The 21,871-nt window shown below is 52.0% G+C and overlaps 1 protein-coding gene across 2 annotated transcripts in view; it reads left to right on the top strand.

Annotated features, from left to right (window-relative positions):
- Positions 1–15,938, top strand: part of exoc6b (exocyst complex component 6B) — a 103,902-nt gene extending 87,964 nt beyond the window's left edge. The window contains exons 21-23 of one of the 2 annotated variants that reach the window (XM_064343802.1): positions 10,524–10,636; positions 11,307–11,318; positions 13,360–15,938. In XM_064343802.1, coding sequence (XP_064199872.1) covers positions 10,524–10,636; positions 11,307–11,318; positions 13,360–13,486 — 252 coding nt within the window. In that variant the 3' untranslated portion in view covers positions 13,487–15,938. The remainder of the gene's footprint in view (positions 1–10,523; positions 10,637–11,306; positions 11,319–13,359) is intronic. The other variant, XM_064343800.1, reaches the window with a different exon arrangement.
- The last annotated feature ends 5,933 nt before the right edge of the window (positions 15,939–21,871 follow it).

The following is a 21,871-nucleotide window of genomic DNA, read 5'->3' as shown; positions in this document are numbered from 1 at the left end:
GAGGGAGTCCTGCTTCTGTGGGCCAGATGGACCTGCAGAGAGAGGCATGGTTCGCATCAGAGTCCCCGGGTCTAACTGCCACCCATCCTGACTGGGTAGCTCTGTTATATCTCTCTCTCTCTGTTATACAATCAGCAGGGGAGCTCCGGGCGAAAAGCAGGGGGAAACAACAACAAAAGAAAACAATTCAAAATAAAAAGCAAAGAACAATAGTCTCTCTCTCTTTCTTTTTGTCTCTTTTTTTCTTCTCCTCTTTCCATCTCTTCCTCCCTCTTTCCCTCTCTCGTTGCGCTGTCTCCCTCTTCCTCTCTTTCTTTCTTTCTTTCTCTCTAGCTCCCTCCCACTCTCCCTCTCTCTCTCTCTTTCCCTCTCTCACTCTCTCTCGCTCCCCCTCTCCCACTCGCACTCTCTGACTGGGTTCACACTAGCGTGGCAGGGGGTGGAGAATAGCAGGGCTCACCGGGGTTGTGGTTGACTGCTGGATTGAGTCATGGCTGGCTCAGTTTGTGGAGGTGTGAGAGTAGCTGCGTTCATCGGAGCAGGTGCTGTAGTGTGGTCAGGATCAGATGAATCTGCCTCAGTAAGATGAGATGGTACTGGCAGGGTTTGGCTGGGTGACGAATGGGGGGGATGAGTGTTGGGTTTGCGCTCGCCAGAGTTTTCCTAGCTGGAGCCCCTGTGAGACACATGTTCATGCACTTCTGCACTTAACAGGTTTCTTATGGTGTGTGTGTGTGTGTGTGTTTGGGTGTGTGCGTGCGCGCTTCTGTGTTTGGGGGTGTGTGTGTGTGTGCATGCGTGTGTGTGCATGTGTGTGCTGGTACTTTTTGTGTTTATGTGCGTGTATGTGTTTGTGTGCATGTGCATGCATGTGCGCGCATTTGTGCGTTTTGGTGTGTGTGTGTGCATTTCAGTGTGTGCGTGTGTGCATACATGCATGTATGTGTGTGCGTGCGCGTATGTGTGCATGTTTGGGTATGTGTATATGTGTGTATTTGTGTGTGCGTGTGTGTGTGTGTGCATGTTTGGGTCTGTATATATGTGTGTGCATGTGTGTGTGTGTGTATTTGTATGTGTGTTTGAGTGTGTGTGTGTGTGCGTGTGTGTGCATGTTTGGGTATGTGTATGTGTGTGTATTTGTGTGTGTGTGTGTGTGTGCATGTTTGGGTCTGTATATATGTGTATGCATGTGTGTGTGTGTATTTGTATGTGTGTGTGTTTGGGTGTGTGTGTATATGTGTGCAGTAATGTAGCTGTTGCATAGGGCAGGAGGCAGGTGCTGGTTGTTCTCAGGCATAGCCGTGAGAAGACAGCCGTGACGTGTGGGCTGTGAACTGGGGCTGGCCCCAGCGCACGCTGGCTGACCTTCCTGCAGTTAACAGCCAGAACTAGGCCAGGTGTAATCACTTTCTTCAGCCACTGATACTGTCTTCCGCCCCAGGGAGAGGAGAGGGGAGAGGGGAGGGGGGGGAGTTCATGCTGCACCAGCAATGTGGCCTCCGGCCGACCCTACTCGCATTTCCTCGGTTCTGTAGCCGATAAACTTGCCCCCCCCCCCCCCTGCATTGTGTGCATTGGCAAGATGGAGGGATGCGGGGGTGGTATTTAAGGAGCGGGGGGGGGGGGGGGGGGGGGGAGTAGAGGAGGGGGCACTGACCTTCGAACAACCTTGGCTGGTTTCCAGATTGGGAGTCAAGCCGGTTTCAGAGTTCCAGTTCCAGCTTCACCCCTAGTACAGCACAGTGTGCGTCAGGGTTCTGTTTCCCCCAGTACAGCACAGTGTGCGTCAGGGTTCTGCTCCCCCCAGTACAGCACAGTGTGTGTCAGGGTTCTGTTTCCCCCTGTACAGCACAGTGTGCGTCAGGGTTCTGTTTCCCCCAGTACAGCACAGTGTACAGCATCAGTGGCCCATTTGCAGTGATTTTCAGTTAAACAGTGACCCCCCTGTCCAAAAACGGCCCTTATCAAAAGGAGTGGCTCTTAGCTCTCTCCAAATACCCCCCAACCCAAGCTTGGACTTCACCCCTGTGCTCCCACAGTCAGCTCTCTAATGTCTTCCCAGAAAGCTCTCTTTATGAGCGTGTAATTACCGCTGATGAAGGTTCCAGTTAGACCGTCCGCGGGAGTTTTCCAGCATTAAGGGCTGCAGAAACCCCCCCGGAAACCGCGCCTCGCCCTTCGGGACGAGTCGCCGATCTTTGAGTCACGCGTCCGTTTCGATTTCGCTTTTTCCGCTTCCTCCGCCAGGCCCGGGGTCGTCTGGAGGCGAGAGAGTTGCGGGCCAGGTCACTCTGCATCGCGACGAAATGAGTTTCGCACGGGAGAGTCTGGGAACGGCTTCAGAAGCACGGCTCGCTGAGACCCCTGATGTTTTGTTTTTTTTGTTGCCCTTATCACCTTCCGGCCCGTCGTAAAAACCTGGAGCGGTCAGAGAGGCGTTGAGTGACTCAACAGCACCGCGCAAACGTTTAAATCTCCTCCTCGACAGCTCCAGTTCGAGCTTTGTGTCGCTGGGTTTGTTTATTTGCTTAGCAGATGTGCTCTTCCCCAGGGATTTACCGGCACTGTCTTACACGCCCTTTTTAGCCCATTTGTTTTCAATGTGATGGACTGAAGCCACAGGAAGCCTCCGATTGGGGGGTGCACACAGTCTGCTCCTCTGAACCTGCCTCCAAAGCCCCCCCCCCACTCATTGCAGCTTTCCTCTGCATCAGTGCTGGAGCTCCTTCTGACCTTTAGTCTTAGTAGGATGGTAGGAGACTATAGGAGGAGTCCAGGTAAGATGGGAGGAGACCATAAGAGGTGTCCAGGTAGGATGGTAGGAGACCATAGGATGATACCAGGTAAGATGGGAGGAGACCATAAGAGGTGTCCAGGTAAGATGGTAGGAGACCATAGGTGGCGACCCGGTGGGATGATAGGAGACCATAGGAGGAGACCAGGTACGATGGTTGGATACCATAGGAGGAGACCAGGTACGATGGTAGGAGACCATAAGAGGTGTCCAGGTAGGGTGGTAGGAGACCATAGGAGGAGTCCAGGTAAGATGGTAGTAGACCATACGGTACCTGAAACTTGTTTTACCTGCTCACTTTGTATGCAAGTCGTAGGTTGTCATTTTAAATCCCACAAAGAACGTTTCCGTAGTTCCCACGAGCAGGGAGCTTAACCGGAATCGCTCCAGTGAAATTTATTAATGAATCTGCGCAAGTCGCTCTGGATGAAGGAGTCTGCTGTAATAATAACGTATTGTAGCAGTGACATAATAGTCCTGTGTGCAGCATGCAACTGACATTAGTCTGTATGTAACTGACACGCTCTGTTCCCACCCAGTGAACTGTGTTTGAGCGACCGATCGAGAGGAGGGGGCGCACGTTGCGGTGTGAGGGACCCCATCGTTAGCCAGGGCTCCCCTTATTCTGCAGCAGAGTAAAGCATCCAGGGAACCTGTGCTTGGGTTGCCAGGTTTCGACCGAAGTTCCCCTTGAACTCTAGACTCCATTGCTTACAGAACCCTTAAAAAATGCAGTTTAAGATTCAAAGGACAGATTGAAAGATGCACACGTGCTCGCACGCACGCACACACACACACACACACACACACACACACACACACTCTTCACCTTTGCTCGTGGTGAGACGCGGGGAGGGGTGCTGGCCCATGTCTGACCCCCGAACGGCCTGACCGCGGAGGAGTTGCCAGATGTCCTGTGACCAGGGCAGCGCCGGGGTGGGGGGGGATGGAGGCTCTGCGTTTTCGACTCTTTCCTGTCTTCTGCTACCTCACGGCCATCAGTCATAAAAATAGCTCCGTCTGCGTGTCTGTCTGTCCATCTGTCCGCCCGCTGGAGCGGGGGGGTCCTGCTGTGCGGGGCGGATAAACCTCCCTAAGCGCTAATCCAGAGGAGCGGAACATCAGGGCTTATTCAGCCTCCTTAACGGTTTACCGTCAGCCCCCCCCCCTTTGTTTCGGTTGGAAGCGGTCCGCTAACCCCCCCAGTGGAACCGCGGTCTCACCTTAACCACAGGCTCATTACAGGCAAGCTCGCCTAGTTATCCCCCCCCCTTCCCCCTTCCCCCTCCCCCCGGCCTGGCCTTTCCCCAAACTGAGACCGTTCCCCAGCACATCACCCCATTTTCCGGTGCATTCCATCCACCCCCCCCACCCCCCCAATTTCTCCTCTACTGTGACTGAGTAGGGCTCACGGCTCTCCTCCTGGTTCCTCCATTCAACCAAAACGGACCCCTCCTCTCTCACCTTCCCCCAGTGCGAGACACCTCTGCCCCCCCCCCCCCCGCCCCGCCCACGCGCGGCGCTGGATTCCTCTGGCAGCCGGCGCGGTCTCCGCGGTTGAACCCTGGGTGAACCGGGCCCGTCCGACGCTGCGCCCTGGGCTCCGCTGACCTCCTGCGGGCCCCGCGGGTCTACCGCTGCTGCGGATAAACAAACGGAGCCGCGAGGCGTGTGAACGCTAACGCCGCGCGGGTCAGCCGGCCCGAACCGCGAGACTGCGTCCGCTCGGTGACACTGCGTGTGTGTGTGTGTGTGTGTGTGTGTGTCTGCTACTCCGCACTGCTGCTCTGACCGATGCTACCCCAGTCTGCTGTTGCCCCACTCTACTGCTGCCCCTCTCTGATACTGCCCCTCTCTGATAATGCCCCAGTCTACTGCCAATCTCTCCTGCCCTGCTCTGCTCCTGCCCCACTGTACTTCCCCTGTCTGCTACTGCCCCACTCTACTGCCCCACTCTGCTGTGGCTCCGCTCCACTGCCCCACTCTGCTGCTGCCCCGCTCCACTGCCCCACTCTGCTGCTGCCCCGCTCCACTGCCCCACTCTGCTGCTGCCCCGCTCCACTGCCCCACTCTGCTGCTGCCCCGCTCCGTTGCCCTTGCTCTCTGCTTGGCAGACAGGAAGGTGATCCAGGGGCCAGGTCCCGGCAGCCCGGCTGCAGTCAGAGGTCTCAGGAAGGGGCTGTTTTCACTTACTTTACGGAGACAGCGAGCGGAGCGTAGCGAGCTGATAACAGAACAATGACCCGCCGGCCGCCCTCACCCGCCGCTGAACCCGGCCCTCGCACCCGCGCCAGATCCCCGCCACAGATTAACCCTGGGAGCCCGCGCGCATTCCGACTCCTCCCCCCCCCCCATCTCCCGATTGGCCAGCCGGCCCGCACGGGCTCTGGAGAAGGGCTGTGAGAACGTGGCGGTTTGCGCGCGGTTTGTGTTTTATGGTATAATTTGCCTGGGTAGTTCAGGTGGATTGGCCCTATGGAGAGTGAAACGCTGCTGCGCTCTGCCCTCAGCAGTCGGGGTTGGTTTTTTTAGAGGAGTTTGACGGTATGATCTCTGGCTCCGCCCTGCGTCCAGGGGCGACAGGTCGGGCCCCGCCTGGGTCGGGGTGACACCGTGGCGACGGCGTGGTCCGGCGCCTTTCCCGCTTGTGTTTTCTGTCCTGCTCTCTGCTGCCTCATGGGACTGTCTGCTAGGATGGGGGGGGGGTGTAAGAGAGAGGGATGACAAGTGAGAGACAGAGAGAGAAGGCGGGGAGAACAAGTGACAGAGGGATGGAAGGGAGGGAAAGTGAGAGACAGAGAGAGGGATGGAGGGAAGAGCAAGTGAGAGATGGAGAGAGAAGGAGTGCTGAGCAAGTGAGAGATGGAGAGAGGGAGGGATCCAAAGAATCACCTCTGTTCTCAGTGCAACAGCAGTCTTCCTACTGCAGTGAGATTCACATTTAGCTCAGACAGAGGCTCCGAGAGAAAGTCTTCTGCAGACACGGCCAGTAATGTGGCCTCCGTACCACCCTGCCTGTGTGAGGGTTTTCACCGCGGCACCACGTTTGCAAACCAGATTTTTGACAGCCGAAGATTATTATCCATAAACTTGCGTGGTGGCCTTCAAACTTTATTTTCAGTGAGGAGGTGGTCACTGAAATTTGGGCCCTCAGTGCCATTGTTTTGCTATTATCTGTTCTCCTGACGCAAGTGATTCATTACCAAACAGCGCTGCTGGATCCATTTTAATGTGTTGGACAGGTGGCCCTTGGGTACCAGCAGATTCCAATCAGTCCATTCCTTCGGTGAGATCCACCCAGCGTCCCAGCGGTGCGTGTAATCGCAGCTTGGAATCCTGGGATGGAATAGCGGTGAACTGTGTGTGCGCTAACGAGCTACGCGGGGTTGTCTAACTGACGAAAGCACAATTTTTAGCGCCTGACTTAGCGAAACCTCCGAAGCTCTCCGCAGGTCACTGTCACACGGTCCGAAGCTTCCAGCGGGGAAACGGGGGCTTGAGCGGCTCTGATATACTGCGCGCTTGGCGCTGATAACCCCGGGATAACCCCCTGGCCCTTCCCGCCGCTGGGGTCAAGGGTTTGGGTCTGCTCTGTGAGGGGAGTAGGGGGCGCGGTGAGGGACAATCTTCCCCAGCTCCTGCAGAATATATCGCTTATCGGCGCGGAGAGACAGGCCTGTTAGCCCTGAGTGATCGCTGTCCCTCCCTCCCTCCCTCCCTCCCCTCTTTCCTTTTCTTCTCCTCACTCTCTCTTTCTCTTGAGTGCGCCGCAGAGCGCCCCCCGTAGATAGCGCTCCGCATTGTGCCACGATAACGAGGTTCTGGATCATCCCCAACTGATACTTGTGGTTCTTTTTTGGTTATGCTTTTCATCACGTAGATAAGATACAGGATATACACCGACTGAGCTGCCCATTAACTGTCTTCGGTACTGTTTTTCTCTCAGAGCAATTTGGCAAGATCGTCAATCAAATTCCCCCCCACCCCCATGCTTCTTACCCCCCCTCTCGCTGCTGTCAGTCCTGCCTCTTTGAAAAGCCTGGCCCAACTTGGTAGTTCATGTTCGGCAGCGTTAGCACATCCACGTTAGCACTGCGCTTTAGCATGTCCGCATTACTACATCTGTGTTAGCTCAGCCGCGTTAGCACTGCGCGTTAGCACATCCGCATTACTACATCTGTGTTAGCTCAGCCGCGTTAGCACTGCGCGTTAGCACATCCGCATTACTACATCTGTGTTAGCTCAGCCGCGTTAGCACTGCGCGCTGCATTACACATCTGTGTGCTCGCCGTTAGCACTCGCTTACAATCGCATTAATACATCTGTGTTAGCTCAGCCGCGTTAGCACTGCGCGTTAGCACATCCGCATTACTACATCTGTGTTAGCTCAGCCACGTTAGCACAGCCGCGTTAGCACATCCGCATTACTACATCTGTGTTAGCTCAGCCACATTAGCACAGCTGCGTTAGCACGTCCAGTCTGATTTGTGTCCATGTTCTGTTTGGGCAGTGCTAGGAGCTGACCCACCTGTGGTGCCAGGACCCGGTATCCTCTGGTCAATGCCATCTATGTCCAAGAGTTATGCTTACGTTCACCACTTCTATATGTCACTCTATATGTCACAGGCTACTGTAAGTTGCTGTAACATGGCCCTTCTGCATCTCTTCCTGGTTCAGGGTGTGACAGTCCCACTGGAGGAGAGTATTTGACTGACTCCCATTGGAGGATAGAATTTGACCAACTCTCCTTGGAGGAGTGCATTTGACCGACTCAGTGGAGCAGAACATTTGACCTACTCCCATTGAAGGAGAGCAAAGTTCAGGGTGTATTTCTTTAGGGCTGCTCTTGCGTTCGAGGTTGGTTAAGGTTTCCCCTTTGGTCGGAATCCCTGGCTTCCGAGCAGAAGTGCAGTATTTGACTCCCTTTATATAACGAGATTAGATTACATAATACTTCGTCTGTTTCACAGAAATGTGTTTTGTATCTGAAAGCTCATTGATTCCTACGGTACATATGTACATAATAGAACAGATAATCCAGACAATACTAAAGATGATGGAAATAGTGTGTTCAGGGAAGATAAGTTGCGTAATGAAGTGCGCACTTTCTTAAAGCTGTCTGTCTCAGGGACGGCACCTCAGCTTCATCACCTGGCAGCCGCGCCCGAGTGCCTCCTCAGGCTCCGCCCCCGTGGACAGCGCCCGAGTGCCTCCTCAGGCTCCGCCCCCCACGCCCCACCCCCTCCCCTCCCCTCTCTTTCGGTGTGCCGCTGTGGGTGTTTGTTTTTGTTTAGCTGGGCGGCCGAGCGTCTCTGTTGTTTGTTATCGTCATTATCTCCGTCTCCGCGCTAGCGCTCGTCAGAGCTCGGGCCAGCGGGGGTCTGCCAGGGGAGCGGGGGGGGGGGGAGAGCGGCGCAGCGGCGCAGGGGCGGCCAGAGGTGAGCGCTGGAGACGAGCTCTGGAGAGGAGCTCTGCAGTTCAGCCCAAGTTTTACTGCCGCCGGGGTCAGGGCCAGGGCTGAGAGGCTGAGAGGGAGAGAGGGTGAGGAGAGGTGAGAGGAGAGAGAGAGAGAGAGAGGAGGAGGAGTGAGTGAGTGAGTGAGTGAGGAGTGAGTGAGTGAGTGAGTGAGTGAGTGAGTGAGTGAGTGAGTGAGTGAGTGGGTGAGTGGGTGAGTGGGACACGGACTCTGATTCTCCCTGCTGTCCTGGAGTTTCTGCTTGGGGCGGGTGGGTTGCAGTGGGGGTGCTGTGTTGCAGGAGCGGGGGTGGTGCCTGCAGGCTGGTGTATGTGTGCCAGTGTGTTTGTGTGCAGTATCACTGTCCCCTCAGTGCTGTATACATGCTGTCTTTACACCCCAAAATGCTGTCTACACCCTGAAACGCTGTCTGTACACCCAAAATGCTGTCTCTACTCCTCGAAAAGCTGTCTATACACACCAAAACACTGTCTGTACACCCCAACATGCTGTATATACCCCCCAAAATTCTGTCTGTGCAACCCAAAACACTGTCTATACACCCCCTGAAAACACTGGCTATAAACTCTAAATCACTGGCTGTACGCGCCCCCAAAAACACTGGCTATACACCCCAAAACACTGGCTATACGTCCTGAAACACTGCCTGTACCCCACAGCTCAGTGTACACCCGCTCAGTGTATGGCTCTAAACGCTGTCTCATCCGTGCAGCGCCGCCTCCCCGGGTCAGCCCACACCAGCAGGCACAGTCAGCGCCTCCGACAGGCCGCCGGAGTTAGCCATTACGTGACCGAGACACCCGCCCCCGACGGCTAGCCCCTGAACTCTCTAAACAAATAAACACAGGTCTGGATAATCGTTAGGCACTGTTATCCAAACAGCAGACACACAAGAAGGGGGGAGGGAGAAGAACTTGTCTTTGCCCCCCCCCCCTCCCCTCCCCTTCATTTGGGAAGAATAAGAGGAAGTAATAACGCGTCCTCGCTGGGTGTTTGTTCAGCGAGCGCTGGGCGATAACGGCGGGGTCGCGGGGAGGTGAGGCCGCGGGAGGGAGCCGGAGTGGAAGTTCACCCAGAGGTCGAAGGCGGGACTTGGGGGGGGTGGGGGAGGAGGGGTCAAACGGAGGTCGGGGTGCGCGCGCGACTCATCGCCGCGTCCCGGAACGGCCCCCGCCGCTTAGCGTGCGCTATGCGCTAACGCTACGCTCCGCTGCTCGCTGTCCTCCTGCCCCATGCGCTACGCTACGCTACGCTGCTCGCTGTCCTCCTGCCCCAGTCTCCTTTCAACCCCCCGCCGCTACCGCCGGCGTCGGCCGCCGCTCCTCTTCCCCGCACTCGTTCTCCCTGAATGGATGGAGTGCGCGGAGAGAGAGAGAGAAAGAGCGAGTGAGTGAGACGTGTAAATCTGCCTTATCCGACGCCCTGATCTTTATCTGAGCCCTGCACAGGCCAGCGGGGGGAGGACGGGGGGGGAGATTGTTGCCGTAGAGACCGTGCGTGCCGTCGGTGTTTCGGTGTATAAGAGGGCGCTTCCTGCGTCCGATGAGCTGTCGCTCGGCACAGGGGAACTTCCCGTTCACGCTGCCCTGCGTGTGTACGTGCGTGCACGCGTGCGTTCGTCTGTCGTTTCTCCCAAGCTTCACTGAAACACTGTCCCAGAGCACACTTGTGCGTGTGTGGCTGGGTATGTACGCGTACAGTAGGTGCAGGTGTGGCAGTGAGCGTGAGCGTGAGCGTGTGCATGTGCATGCTTGCGTTCAGCGGGCAGCTGTGCAGGGGGTGGAGGGCTGGCTCGGGCCTGACAGCTCAGTGCTGGAGAACAGCAACGCAGCGTGGATGAGTCATTCTGAGACCGGACAGCCCTTGGGTAATGGGGTCGGGGGGTTGTTAGGTCCCCACTTCCTCCCATCAGGACTGAAGACTCTAACTCACTGCTTTTTCCACCTCCACTGTGTACAGGGTCAAAACGAAAATAAGAGCTGTGTTATTTTCACTTTCAAGCTTATGCTGGTTTTTCTCCTCCTATTTACTTGGAACAGATGATGGATTACTTCTGACTAATGTGTGTGTGTGTGCATAAGAACTTGCACATAATCACACAATGAAAATAATCCCAAGAACAACAGTAATATTGATGGAACTATCATTTAAAAAATATGCCATTATCTGACACTTCAATAATTCATTCTCTCTCTCTCCCTTTCTCTCCCACACCCCTCCCTTCTCTTTCTCTTTCTCTCTGTCTGTCTGTAGCTGCTGGACCTCTTCACCCAGTGGGACTGGTCCACTTACCTGGCGGACTACGGCCGTCCCACCTGCAAGTACCTGAGGGTCAACCCCCACACCGCCCTGGCACTGCTGGAGAAGTAAGTGTGCTGGGCGAACATATCGCCCCCTTCTGGTGGATTGCAGCACTGGCAGACTGTCTGCCAAATGTGCAGCAGTGGCTTCGGATCATATTTTGGGCCCAAATGACTGGGGTATGGACAGAGACGGACAGGCAAACGCGACTGACTGACCCGTCAATAAATGGCAACGAATCACCTTCACATTGAATTTCCATGCACCTTGTGAATGACTGACAGGTGGCTTCAGACTGTATGACAGGGAAAGTGAGGACTCTCAAACAGGCTGACAGAGTGACATCACCAGAATATTAAGGGACCGGATCAGCGTGTAAGAGTTAGAGCCGGATATTTTCCACTGTGAAGGAGAATAGGAGACCATAAATGGATACGTGCACATCTTATAGATCAGTGGTCTCCAGCCCTGGTCCTGGAGAGCTACAGGCTGTGCTGGTTTTCATTGGTATCCGGCACTTAATTCATCAGTTAGAGCAGTCAGTTACACAGGTAACTCACTTCACCTGGTCACTTCAGCTGGGTGCCGATGTTAAGGTGGAGAGGTTGGAGGGAGCAGGGTTGGAGACCTCTGGTGCACATTCACACAGTAACTCAGGCCCAGGTTCAGCGCCGTTGTGACTGCTGTTCTCTCTCTTCCTCTCCTCTCCTCTCCTCTGCTGTCTTGTCTCTGAAGGATTTCTCGCGCGTGAGTATTTTCCGCATCTGTGGCTTTGACGTGGCTGTCAGCGCTCTCCGCCAGACCTTTTTCTGCCCCCTCGTTTTTTTCGCATGGCTCTGTGTTTTCGAGAAGTGCCGAGTTATGTAACGGTCTACACATGGTCTTTGACTTTGTGTGTATGTTTGTGTGCGTGCGTGTAGCTGTTGATTGATTGTTCTTTGTGTGTGTGTGTGTGTGTGTGTGTGTGTGCATATGTGTGTAGTGGATGATTGCCTGTTCATCATCTGTGTGTGCATATATGTGTATAGCTGTTGCTTTCCTATTCTTCATCTGTGTGTGTGCATGCTTGTGCATGTGTGTATGTGTGTATTGTTGATTGGCTGTGCGTGCGTGTGCGCGTACGTGTATGGTTGTTGATTGGGTGTGCGTGCGCGCGCATGTAAAGTTGTTGATTGGGTGTGCGTGTGAGCGTGTGTATAGTTATTGATTGGCTGTGTGCGTGTGTACAGCTGTTGATTGGCTGTGCGTGTGCGCGCATGTATATTTGTTGGTTGGCTGTGCGTGCGCGCGTGTGTGCATAGCTGTTGATTGGCTGTGCGCGCACACGCGGATTGGCTGCCCTTCATCACTGTACCCTCTGGCTGCCCTCTGAACGTTACTCGCCTTGTTGCCCCGGCACAAGTGAAAAGGCCAGCGAGAGAGAGAGGAGCCTTTTCAGGAGATCAGAGATTAATTTTACTCAAAAGAGAAAGAGCTCCACTTACCCCGGGAGTGCCCCCGACGCTCGGGGCTTTGTGAAAACGGCGTTCATTACTCTCCCCGGCTCCTTAAAGCGAGGCGGGAGAAAGAGGCGCATTCTGTCACCTTAATCGAGAGACGCTGGTATTTAAAACCGGCGTTATAAAGGAATGGAACTGGGGACGCGATTGGAAATCAACAGTCTGCTGAATGTCTGCTGATGTGATGCACGGTATTGGATTTCACAGCACCGTTTTGTATGCTGAAACCTGAGCTCCGGTAATCCACACTGCCTTTACTTATGGAAATACGTGGGAGAGAGAAAGGGTTGTTCTTTTAGTGATTCAGACGGCAGGTTGCGTTGCATGGTGTGCATTTATTGCATGGGATTCAGGAAGTGCAGTGCAGTGTGCATGCGTGCTGGAGTGATTGATGCTTCATGTTTAAGATGAGCAGTAACTCTCATCTAACACAATACAACTGCCTCTATCACCATCGGGGGTTCCGGTGGTGTATTTACATACTGTGCGGGGACACGGCAGTAAGACTACATGTCCCACAGGCCTTTAGCTGGGTATGGATCACCGTGGTTACCGCCGTGTCCACCTCCCGCTCACCTGCTGCTGGTCATGACCTCCCTGACACACACGGATTTCCCGGTCGGTGGGAATCACCCCCCCCCCCCCCCACCACAAACGATAGCACCACCCCCCGTCACCGGGGCCCAGATTGCTATCGCCGTAACAACCAAGCCCAAGTACAGAAAAATGAAGCCGTTCTAATAAAAGCAGCTGATTGTGTGGACTGCAGTAACCTTACAGATAATAGAATCTTGGGAGATAAGGGGACAAGTGATTGGTTTTCAGGATCATGTGACACAGTGTCTTGGTTGTGTGTAGAACAGGTGTACAACAAGGACCGATCCATTTCAGAATTTTGTGCCCCAGACTGATATCAGTGTCAGATTGTACAACAATCTTATCATGACTGTATCTTCTGCTGTTAATAATTTAATTAGTTCAATCATATCTTCAGCTGACATTTGCACAAGCACCAGATTCAGCCACAAGTGACTGCAAGTGTATCCTAAAAATTTCACTGTGCTCAAGTACAGGAGTGAACCACCGTAGTAGTAGAGCCCTTAGAAAACTAAAACTGATTGGTCGGAACAAAAACCAGCACGCAGACTGGCCTCTAGGATCAGAGTTGTGCACCCCTGGTGTAGAAGATTAGGAATTAGGCTTCACCAATGCATTGTTGGCATCTTTAATCCGTATTAACACATTCTCCCTCTCTTCCCCTCTCTCTCGTCCTCCCCTCATCTCCGCAGGATGAGGGACACCAGTCGAAAGAACAACGTGTTCGCCCAGTTCCGCAAGAACGAGCGGGACAAGCAGAAGCTCATCGACACCGTGGTCAAGCAGCTGAGGAACCTCATCTCCGCCCACCAGTCCTAAGCCCCGCCTCGCTTAGCTGACTGTAGCCACGCCCCCCCCCCCCCCCCCCCCCCGTAGTTCTAATCTACCGCTTCGTCCTAGGGACGCTCGCGTGACCAGAAGAAACCGGCTGAGCCCAAACACTCCCGCTACGGGGAACCCTTCACCGCCCCCCCCTCCCCCCACTCCCCTCGCCCCAAACACGGCCACTGCAAAAAAGCCACATCCAAAACCGCACCCCTCCTTAACACCGACGTCCTCTGTGCTTCCTGTCTGACAGTGGTTCCCCCGCTGAACTTCTGCCTTCTGTAGCACAGAGGGAGGAACCTAGCGTATCTTCGCTAAGCAAAGCTGCACAGCCAATCAAGCGCGGGGCTGAATGAACTGCACGCGTCTCTCACGGCAACTCTGGCTCCGACACGGCTTCCTTCCTGCTTACCCGCGCACTGAGAGGGCCCTGCAGAGAGGCGGACCGCAGGTCACCTGTCCGTCTTCCCCTGTGCCGATTTGCCGAGCAGCTCTCAGTCAGACTGTACTTTGCTGGATTTGACGGCGCGTTATGTTTAAAAAGTGGACTGACAAGACCGCACGAGCTGTATGGTCGTCATAGCTACTGCGCACCCAGCGGTAACCTGAGTAACTGGAAATGGCTTCGACCGTACGAACGGACGGTAGGCCGCGTCGGTGGCTGAGGCCACCCGTAAGCCCCCTCCTGTGCTGCGCTCCGACGTTTGAGCCCGCGATCTGCGCTTCCACCCCCCGGGTCAGTGCCCTCCTCCGCCCGCGTGACCCGCCAGCGCTGTGGGAAGCCCGGGTCTGTGGCGGGTGGCGGGGTTCCCTCGGGTCTCTTTAGCGGAGCGGGGCTGTATGCGGGCCCTGCCGAGAGGAACACGGACAAGCAGCTACGGCCTGACCCATGACCCATGACCTTTGACCTTGTGTATGACTTCTGAGAGATCCTGCAGTAACGGCTGATATCTCCTCTCACCCCCCCACCCCTATGAATGCAACGGCCCCACCTGCTGATCTGCTGGCAGCCCCTCGACCCCCCCCAGCAGCGGGTTGAGGATTAACCACGCACCTACCCCCCACCCCCAACCCCCCGCCCCCCCCCGCAGGCTCTGCTCCTGGGGTCCCGATACCAAAGACTGTCGTTCCTGGAAGGGTTCTCCGAATTTGGGCAGAGAGGGGGAAGTGGGCGGGGAGGGGGTGGGATGAGGAGGACAGTCTTCACTGGGGGGGGTGGGGTGGGGGGCGGAGTCATGAGTGTGCCTTCTGACTACAGCCTTTGGGTCTTCTCATCAAAACTATCTACAAAGTCTGCCCTCCTCCAATCATGCTGTACGTGGTCATTACATGTCTGTTGATGCTCTTAGGTCTTCCAATCTTTATGACTCACTAGGGGGTCTCAATCTATGTGTACACTTATAAGCACAGCTAAAAAAAGAAATCACTCTAAGTATTTAATGATCTAAATCCTCCATTTGTTATTGTCATGTTAATGTGGGTGCAATACAGTTTTATTAAAGGGAGGGGTGCTTGGGGGCGGGTGGATTGCGTTTAGGTTTAGTTTAGTTTTTCTGGGTGAGGGAGAGCTTGGTGTGTGTGTGTGTGTGTGTTGAAGAGGGGAAAGCAAAAATTTTCTGGGTGAGGGAGAGCTTGGTGTATGGTCTGTGGTGTGTGTATGGGTGTGTGCGCGTGTGTGTGTTGAAGAGGGAAAACTGACGCGCTTTTATCTTGGGCCGACTGTGCTCTGTGCCGCCTGTGCAGTGTGCGTGTTCCGCTCTCGCTTAAAGGGATTGCTCTGAATTAAAGGCACAGATTTTGATCACACGGACAAAAAAAGGGAAAAAGGACCTCCACTGTCACCCCAGTCTTCCTCGAGGAATAGCCGTAAGGTGGAGAATATGTTGCCATGTTAGCGTTTCTTTTTATATGTGTGTGTGCGTGTCCGTGTGTGTGTGTGGGCGCGCGTGCCTGTATGTGTGCGCGCGTGCGTGCGCACGTGCGTATTAATCCGTCTGCAGGTAGCCATGTTTCAGAAGTGTCTGCGGTTGGATGAACTTGTGGACGTGCCTTGACTTTATTATATTTTTTGTTTGTTTTGTTTAAATGGTCATTTTTTTTCTTGCCTGCTGGTGAGTTTGTCGTGCTGCGGCTGGTCTCAGGTCGGTGGCAGCGCCAGGGAAACGGGCCGCCGCCCCTTCCCGGTCCGCTGCGCCGGACCTGGGGGGGGGGGGGGGGGGGTCCGGCCCGAGCCAATCCCAAAAGCAGAAGCCGAAAAAGGACCTGCGGACAATAAGTGCCACGGAAGACTGCTGGGTGTTTCACGTCTGCCCACAGGGACGGGGCGCACTGTACAGTTTGTGTTACATTAAACCACTAATGACCTTGGGCTATTACAATACTAATGAAGCTGAGGCAAACACGGATCAATAATAAATAAAGAAACAGACGAAAGATGTCAAAAAAACCGTGGGCTTTTTGTTTTATTGATTCGTTGCGAAACCGCTTTTCGCACAGCTCGGGAGGAAAGCCCTGGGCTTGTCGTCTGGATCGAGTTTTGACGCGTTTGACGACAGGCTAAAATCCCCCTTGGTTCTGGGCCGGCTGCGGTGCAGTTTCTGTTCCCACATTCGGAGTGGTTTTCCCCCCTCTGGCCGTTCCCACGCTCGCCCTTGTGTAACTGCTCTGCCTCGAAACAGGAACGGGGCCTTACAGGGGGGGGGAGGGGGGGGATGACACCGCCGTCTCGCCGTGGAGATGGAGATGCTTTAGCTGTGCTCTCGTCTGCTTTGCGGTGATGAGTGGTGCCCCACCCCCGCACCCTTTTGAGGTGGATGGTCCAGTCCTGTGGTCCCGGCAGGGGGGGGTTCTGTGTCCTCAGGGAAGGAATTTGGGTGGTGAGCGACGATGGTGAGGTGGTTGTAACTGTCAGTGAATGTGGAGCATCTATGAGTTCACATGTGCTGTGTGATATCTGTTTGAGTTGCTTGGGTCGCACCTGTGTTGGCCACACGCACAGCACTTATACATATACATACACATGCACATGCACGCACACGTACAAACGCACACACACACACGTACAAACGCACGCGCACAAGCACACACACACCGTTGTCTGTTAATGTGATGTGGTGGGTATAGTGTTCAGTGGACACACACACACACACACACCGTTGTCTGTTAATGTGATGTGGTGGGTATAGTGTTCAGTGGACACACACACACACACAGTCACCAAAGCATACAGACACACAAAGCACACACACACACACAGCGTTGTCTGTTAATGTGATGTGGTGGGTATAGTGTTCAGTGGACACAGTGCGAAAATGAAGACCGCTGTCTCTGCTCTGCCTCAGAGGGAGGGCGTGGCCGCCCCACTGTCTCATAGCAACCGCTGATATCGACCTCTGTGAAGACTGGAAGCGCTAAACGTAGGTGAGGTCTGGATGCAGTAGCTTCAGAACCGAAGAACTTCATCCTCTCCTGCGGGTCTTCTAAGAATAGAAGGCTGACCTCAAACTGCCCTGTAATCTTTGATTAATGTGAGCTGTGTGACAACACCTTGATTCCTGTCCAAAATGCACTTTTTTTGGTAGAATTTAAGAAGCTTGCACAGGGCTGGAGGTTATCCAGAGGGAAATTCAATTAATTTTCGTTTTATTATTTAAGTCCCACTTCTTACTCTTTTTTTTTTTTGCGTGTATTCCTCAAAGGACAATTTATGTTACTGTGTTACTTGGCAAAGAAAAATGATAATCCTCAACCTTAAATCTGCGAAGCCTCTAAGTCTGGGGCCTAAGTGTCCTTCCAGAGGTGAATGGTCCATTGTGCGCTTCTCTGTCTTATTTGCTGGCTGTGATTATCGCCGTCGCGGCGACGGCTGGGTGTTTGTGTCACGAGCCTTCCGAACCACGGTCTGGAAACGCCGGTGCCAAAATGTAAATCTTGCGGATATTTTAAGGTACGGTTTTCTAGGTTGTGTTTCTCCAGCCATTTGAGAAGGCAGCACATAAAACTCCCTTCTTCCTGCATCGTGCAGGCCTTCTGGCGTGCGCCTGCTGCTCGATGGTGGTTATTATTTTATTGTCATTTCTCTTTTTTCTTGCCTCTGTGGGGCTTGCTTACCATATTAAATGCACTCGTCACTTTGTCAATTGCATATGGTGCAAAGTGTTTGCCAAATGCCTAATTTGTTAGTTGCTCATTGACAGGCCTTAAACTAGTTAGACATAAGGAATAAAGAGAACATAGGGATTGAAAGGTCATTTTAAAAATGGATTTTTCAATCTGAACAAAGATGTGGGGCCTAGTGTTCTATGTTTCGCCATTTCATATGCAGAGGGGTATTAATACTAAGTAGTCCCAGAACATTTCCACAACATTTAAAATGAACAAACCATACTAGCAGTTCCAACCAAAGGGACAGCTCATTTAACCAATCAGTAGGGGCCATAGGGAATGGTCTGTCTAGTCAGTGGGACCCATGTGGAGTGGTCTGTCAAATCAGTATGCTCCTGGGGAGTCATTGTTTTCTGCTAGTTGCGGTTTTGAGAAAAAGGACACCAGTGCCAGATTTAAAAACTCGCCGACTCAACTGGTGTGGAGTGAGTCCGACTATGGGGTCAGTGTTGTATCGTAGAGAAAACAGCGCAGGGCACGTCCACAGGTTCCAGCAGCTACTATGCCGCTATGCGCTAGCATGCTTTTACGGACAACTCTCAAAACAACAACGCTCTGGAGGGGGATTAGTTCATAGCTTAGCAAAACCAGTTTTGTCAGGGACGAGGAAGTCCGTTGTGCCAGTTTAGCAGACAGGCGAACTACACCCTGTATTCCCGTTCGGGCTGCACGTCAAACCGAGATGAATTTAAGAGGCCAACTGGCAAGTTATGGGACTTTCCTGAATGAATCCACAAATTTCCATACACTCACCAACTATTTGGCTCCTTTATTCAACAAAATTATAAGTGTCATATCATCTCTAACAGTGTTTATATTCATAATATATTCTATTAGAGTCAATGTGCATTCTACTCATATTAACGTACTTGAGTTAAAAAGTAATATCAGAGTGGATTTTACACTGAACGTTTACTGTGCATTCTGAATATTATATAATCCCCCCTCCCAGCCAATTTGATTAATCTTATGAATGTTCACAGCGGGTCATGTGATGATTGATGTAAACTACTCTCAAACAGCAGGATAATATGCTTTCAGATCCTTGACAATTGTATAAAAGGGCATTTCGGTATTGCCACGGCCCGTTATTCTAACTATTATCCAGAGGGATCATGAGTATTGAGGCCCTTCAGCCTTCTTCTTGCACACTGTTATGATGATGATAATGTCCAGCCCCTGCCGGGAATGTGACTACATAATCCAATTTCGCGGAGACACGCGCAGTACTGTCATTTTTAGATATGAGATATCTAGCGGTCTGATACTGATCTACCCATCGATCGGTGTAGACGCACATTAACATGGTAGGAGATCCGATCGCACCTGACACCATTGTTCGTCGCCAGCGTTCGTTTGCTTTGCGTTGTTCTTGGAAGCGTGTCAAGACCCAGCTGGGTTCACGTCCTTGAAAACAATGCAGTCCCGCTCCTATGTTTTTCAAATCGTGTGCGATTACAGAGGAGACGTTGACGAAGCGTTGCAAGGAGGCAATGAGGGGCATCTTATGTTATTTATGCTGAGATTATACGAAGGCAGCGAATCTGGGTCTGGTGCAGGCGCGTGTGGTCACCATGCTCGAGAGGGAAATGGTGCTCAGTTCAGCACGTGGAGCTGTGGGCAAACCAGCTTGAAGTGCAAGGTTGAAATGCTGAAAATGTACGGTTTAAAGGAGTTGTTTGCTCATACAAATCATGATAGATGAGGGGAAACTGTGGGACGGGAAACTTGTGGGGATGTTCTCACGTCCCCACAAAAGAAACTGTGGGACGTGAGAACATCACTAATGAAGACATCACCAGCGATGCTCATTACCAAGTGGTATTTTGTTTCCAAGATTGTGAAACTCTGCTTTCATTTTTAATCCGTACTTTCATTGAACGCAGTAGTGTAACATGCTCCGTATAGTTAAAATTCCCCGTCTTCCGTAAGTTCCGTTCTCCGTTCTCCTTTCATTTGCGAATTACGTTATTTACCACTGATGGGGCCTCTCCTGCTTCACACTTGGGTGAAATATCAAAGTCGCTTCAAGGAGGAAGCTGATTCCAATAAAACAATCGAGTGCGCACAAACATTTTCTCCTGACTTGCTGCCCGTTACCTTGAAAACAAAATGAGAAAGCGTGTCATTTTTTTTAACCGTTGCGCGCGCTGGTGTTGCCCGCACTGCATTATGGAGCGTTAACGAAACATTTTAATGGGACACAGCGCCGCACTACTGCACTCCCGCATCCCGTAGTGTGTCCTCGCTGCTGGAAGATGCCAAGCAAACGAGATTTCGCCCTGTTTCGTTCACGCGCAGGCAGGGCGAAACACTCCCTCCGCGCCTAGCAGTGCTATGCTGCCCCTCGAACTCACGTAACGTATTTTCAACAATGTTATGCTTAAAGGCCAATGGAAAATTCCAATAATCTAATTTTCTAGTCTTCACGTTTTGGAATAAATATACATGTATAAACTCGGACCACAAGTGATCAGTCAAAAAATAAAAATTGCACGTGATAGTTAAATTGTATCTGCTAAACTGTAAATAAATACTCAAAGAGCACTTTGCAGATGGTTGACTCAAGCCAGATATTTTGAGCGTGATGGCCATATCACCATATGGATCTAGACAGGGATGTCTCAAACTGAGTGGCTGTCTGCAAAAGAACTGGAGGTCAGGCTGGGCCCTGCGCTCTCAAGTTCGAGCTTTGGCACTGTTATGAGGAGCTGAATCTGATAGCAGACTCCGTAGCAGTAGGATTCGGTTAGCTTTCTCCTGGTATGGGGTATAGCGCGAGTGTTATAGCCAGCCAGCCTTCCTTGGGGTACAGTCCATAGTAGAGCCCTCTCCTCTGATTGGTCCACGATGTCCTGTGGCCTGCTGTGTGGAAATTTGTCATTGGCTCCAGTGGGACAGTTGGATAAAAAGGCTCAGAACCTCTTAGCCTTTATAAGGAGTGTCCGAACCCAGTTCCAAACCACATGGCTTACCGCACATTACTGGTGTTTACACGATGAAAAAAATGGTTTACATTCTGCTGAAAATGGTTGTGAAAATTAAGATTAATGAACAGTTATAAACAAAGAAAGAACTCTGTCACACTGAAATAGATCACAAATCTCTTTTAATAATGCTAGTGCCGAAGTTTAAAAAAATATATATATGTATTTTAATTATTCTTTTAAATAATTGTATGGTGTAATTTGACTGCTGGATTTGTGAACGCTCCCTTTACAGAATAATGTAGTTATACACAATTTTATCATTTTATTTTGGATCTGGCTGGATAGGTAGACAGTGGCCACCATTGCCTACCCTGATCACACATTTATGGTGTAGTCACTGGCTCACTGAACTGCCCACACACTGAACACACTGCTCACATACTGCAGGCACTGCACACACTGAACACACTGCTCACATACTGCAGGCACTGCACACACTGCTCACACTGCCAATGCACTGCTTACACTACGCACACTGAAATTTCAGTGTCCTTTGCAGGTTGCATTCGAGGTATAGAAGCGACTGCACACTTGACAGATAACTTCAAAATGAAGAGAACAATTCTTTTAAAAAAGATGGACAGATCCAGTGTGCGATTAGGTCCATATGGTTCATAATGGGCATCAACAGTGATGATTGAGTATGACGTGAGTTCAATCACAGCAACTTAGTGTGCTCAGTCCAAACTTAAACAAGCGAGCAACAATGGACCGATCCTTTCCAACCAGTAACTCACTGAAATTGAGACAAATCGCATGCCAAAATACCAAAATTGGCTTTCGGTGCCTCAAAGCGATGCAAATTCTGGGATGACCTAACTACTCTTGCCAATCAAGCCAATTCTGGAGACTGTATTCCAGACATGTTCTCATCTCTTTCTCTACTGCCCTGCCCCCCAAGCCTATCCCATCCCGGCTCTAGTTCTGCATTTCTAATCGTACTTTTAAAATACTTTACATCTGTATTCATTTTTAAATGCATTTATTTTACTTCGTCACTGGGAGCTTAGTCGCATGTTATTGTTAAAAGGATACGGAGTAATACAAAAGTCAAATATTTATTTTCTTCACATCACAGCAGCTTTTCTTGTTCAGCATTGCTTATCATGATTCACTGACTGGCAAAGTAAATGATTAAAAACCAACATCCATCGCATCAAAATGAGCCACACTCTGTTCTGGGAAAGTTCCGTTCTTCATTAGATGATGTCTGCTGTACAGGCGA

Source organism: Anguilla rostrata, chromosome 7 (assembly GCF_018555375.3).
Source record: "Anguilla rostrata isolate EN2019 chromosome 7, ASM1855537v3, whole genome shotgun sequence".
Taxonomy (NCBI): domain Eukaryota; kingdom Metazoa; phylum Chordata; class Actinopteri; order Anguilliformes; family Anguillidae; genus Anguilla; species Anguilla rostrata.
The sequence above is the reverse complement of the archived record's forward strand: the minus strand, read 5'-3'. Positions and strand labels throughout refer to the sequence as shown.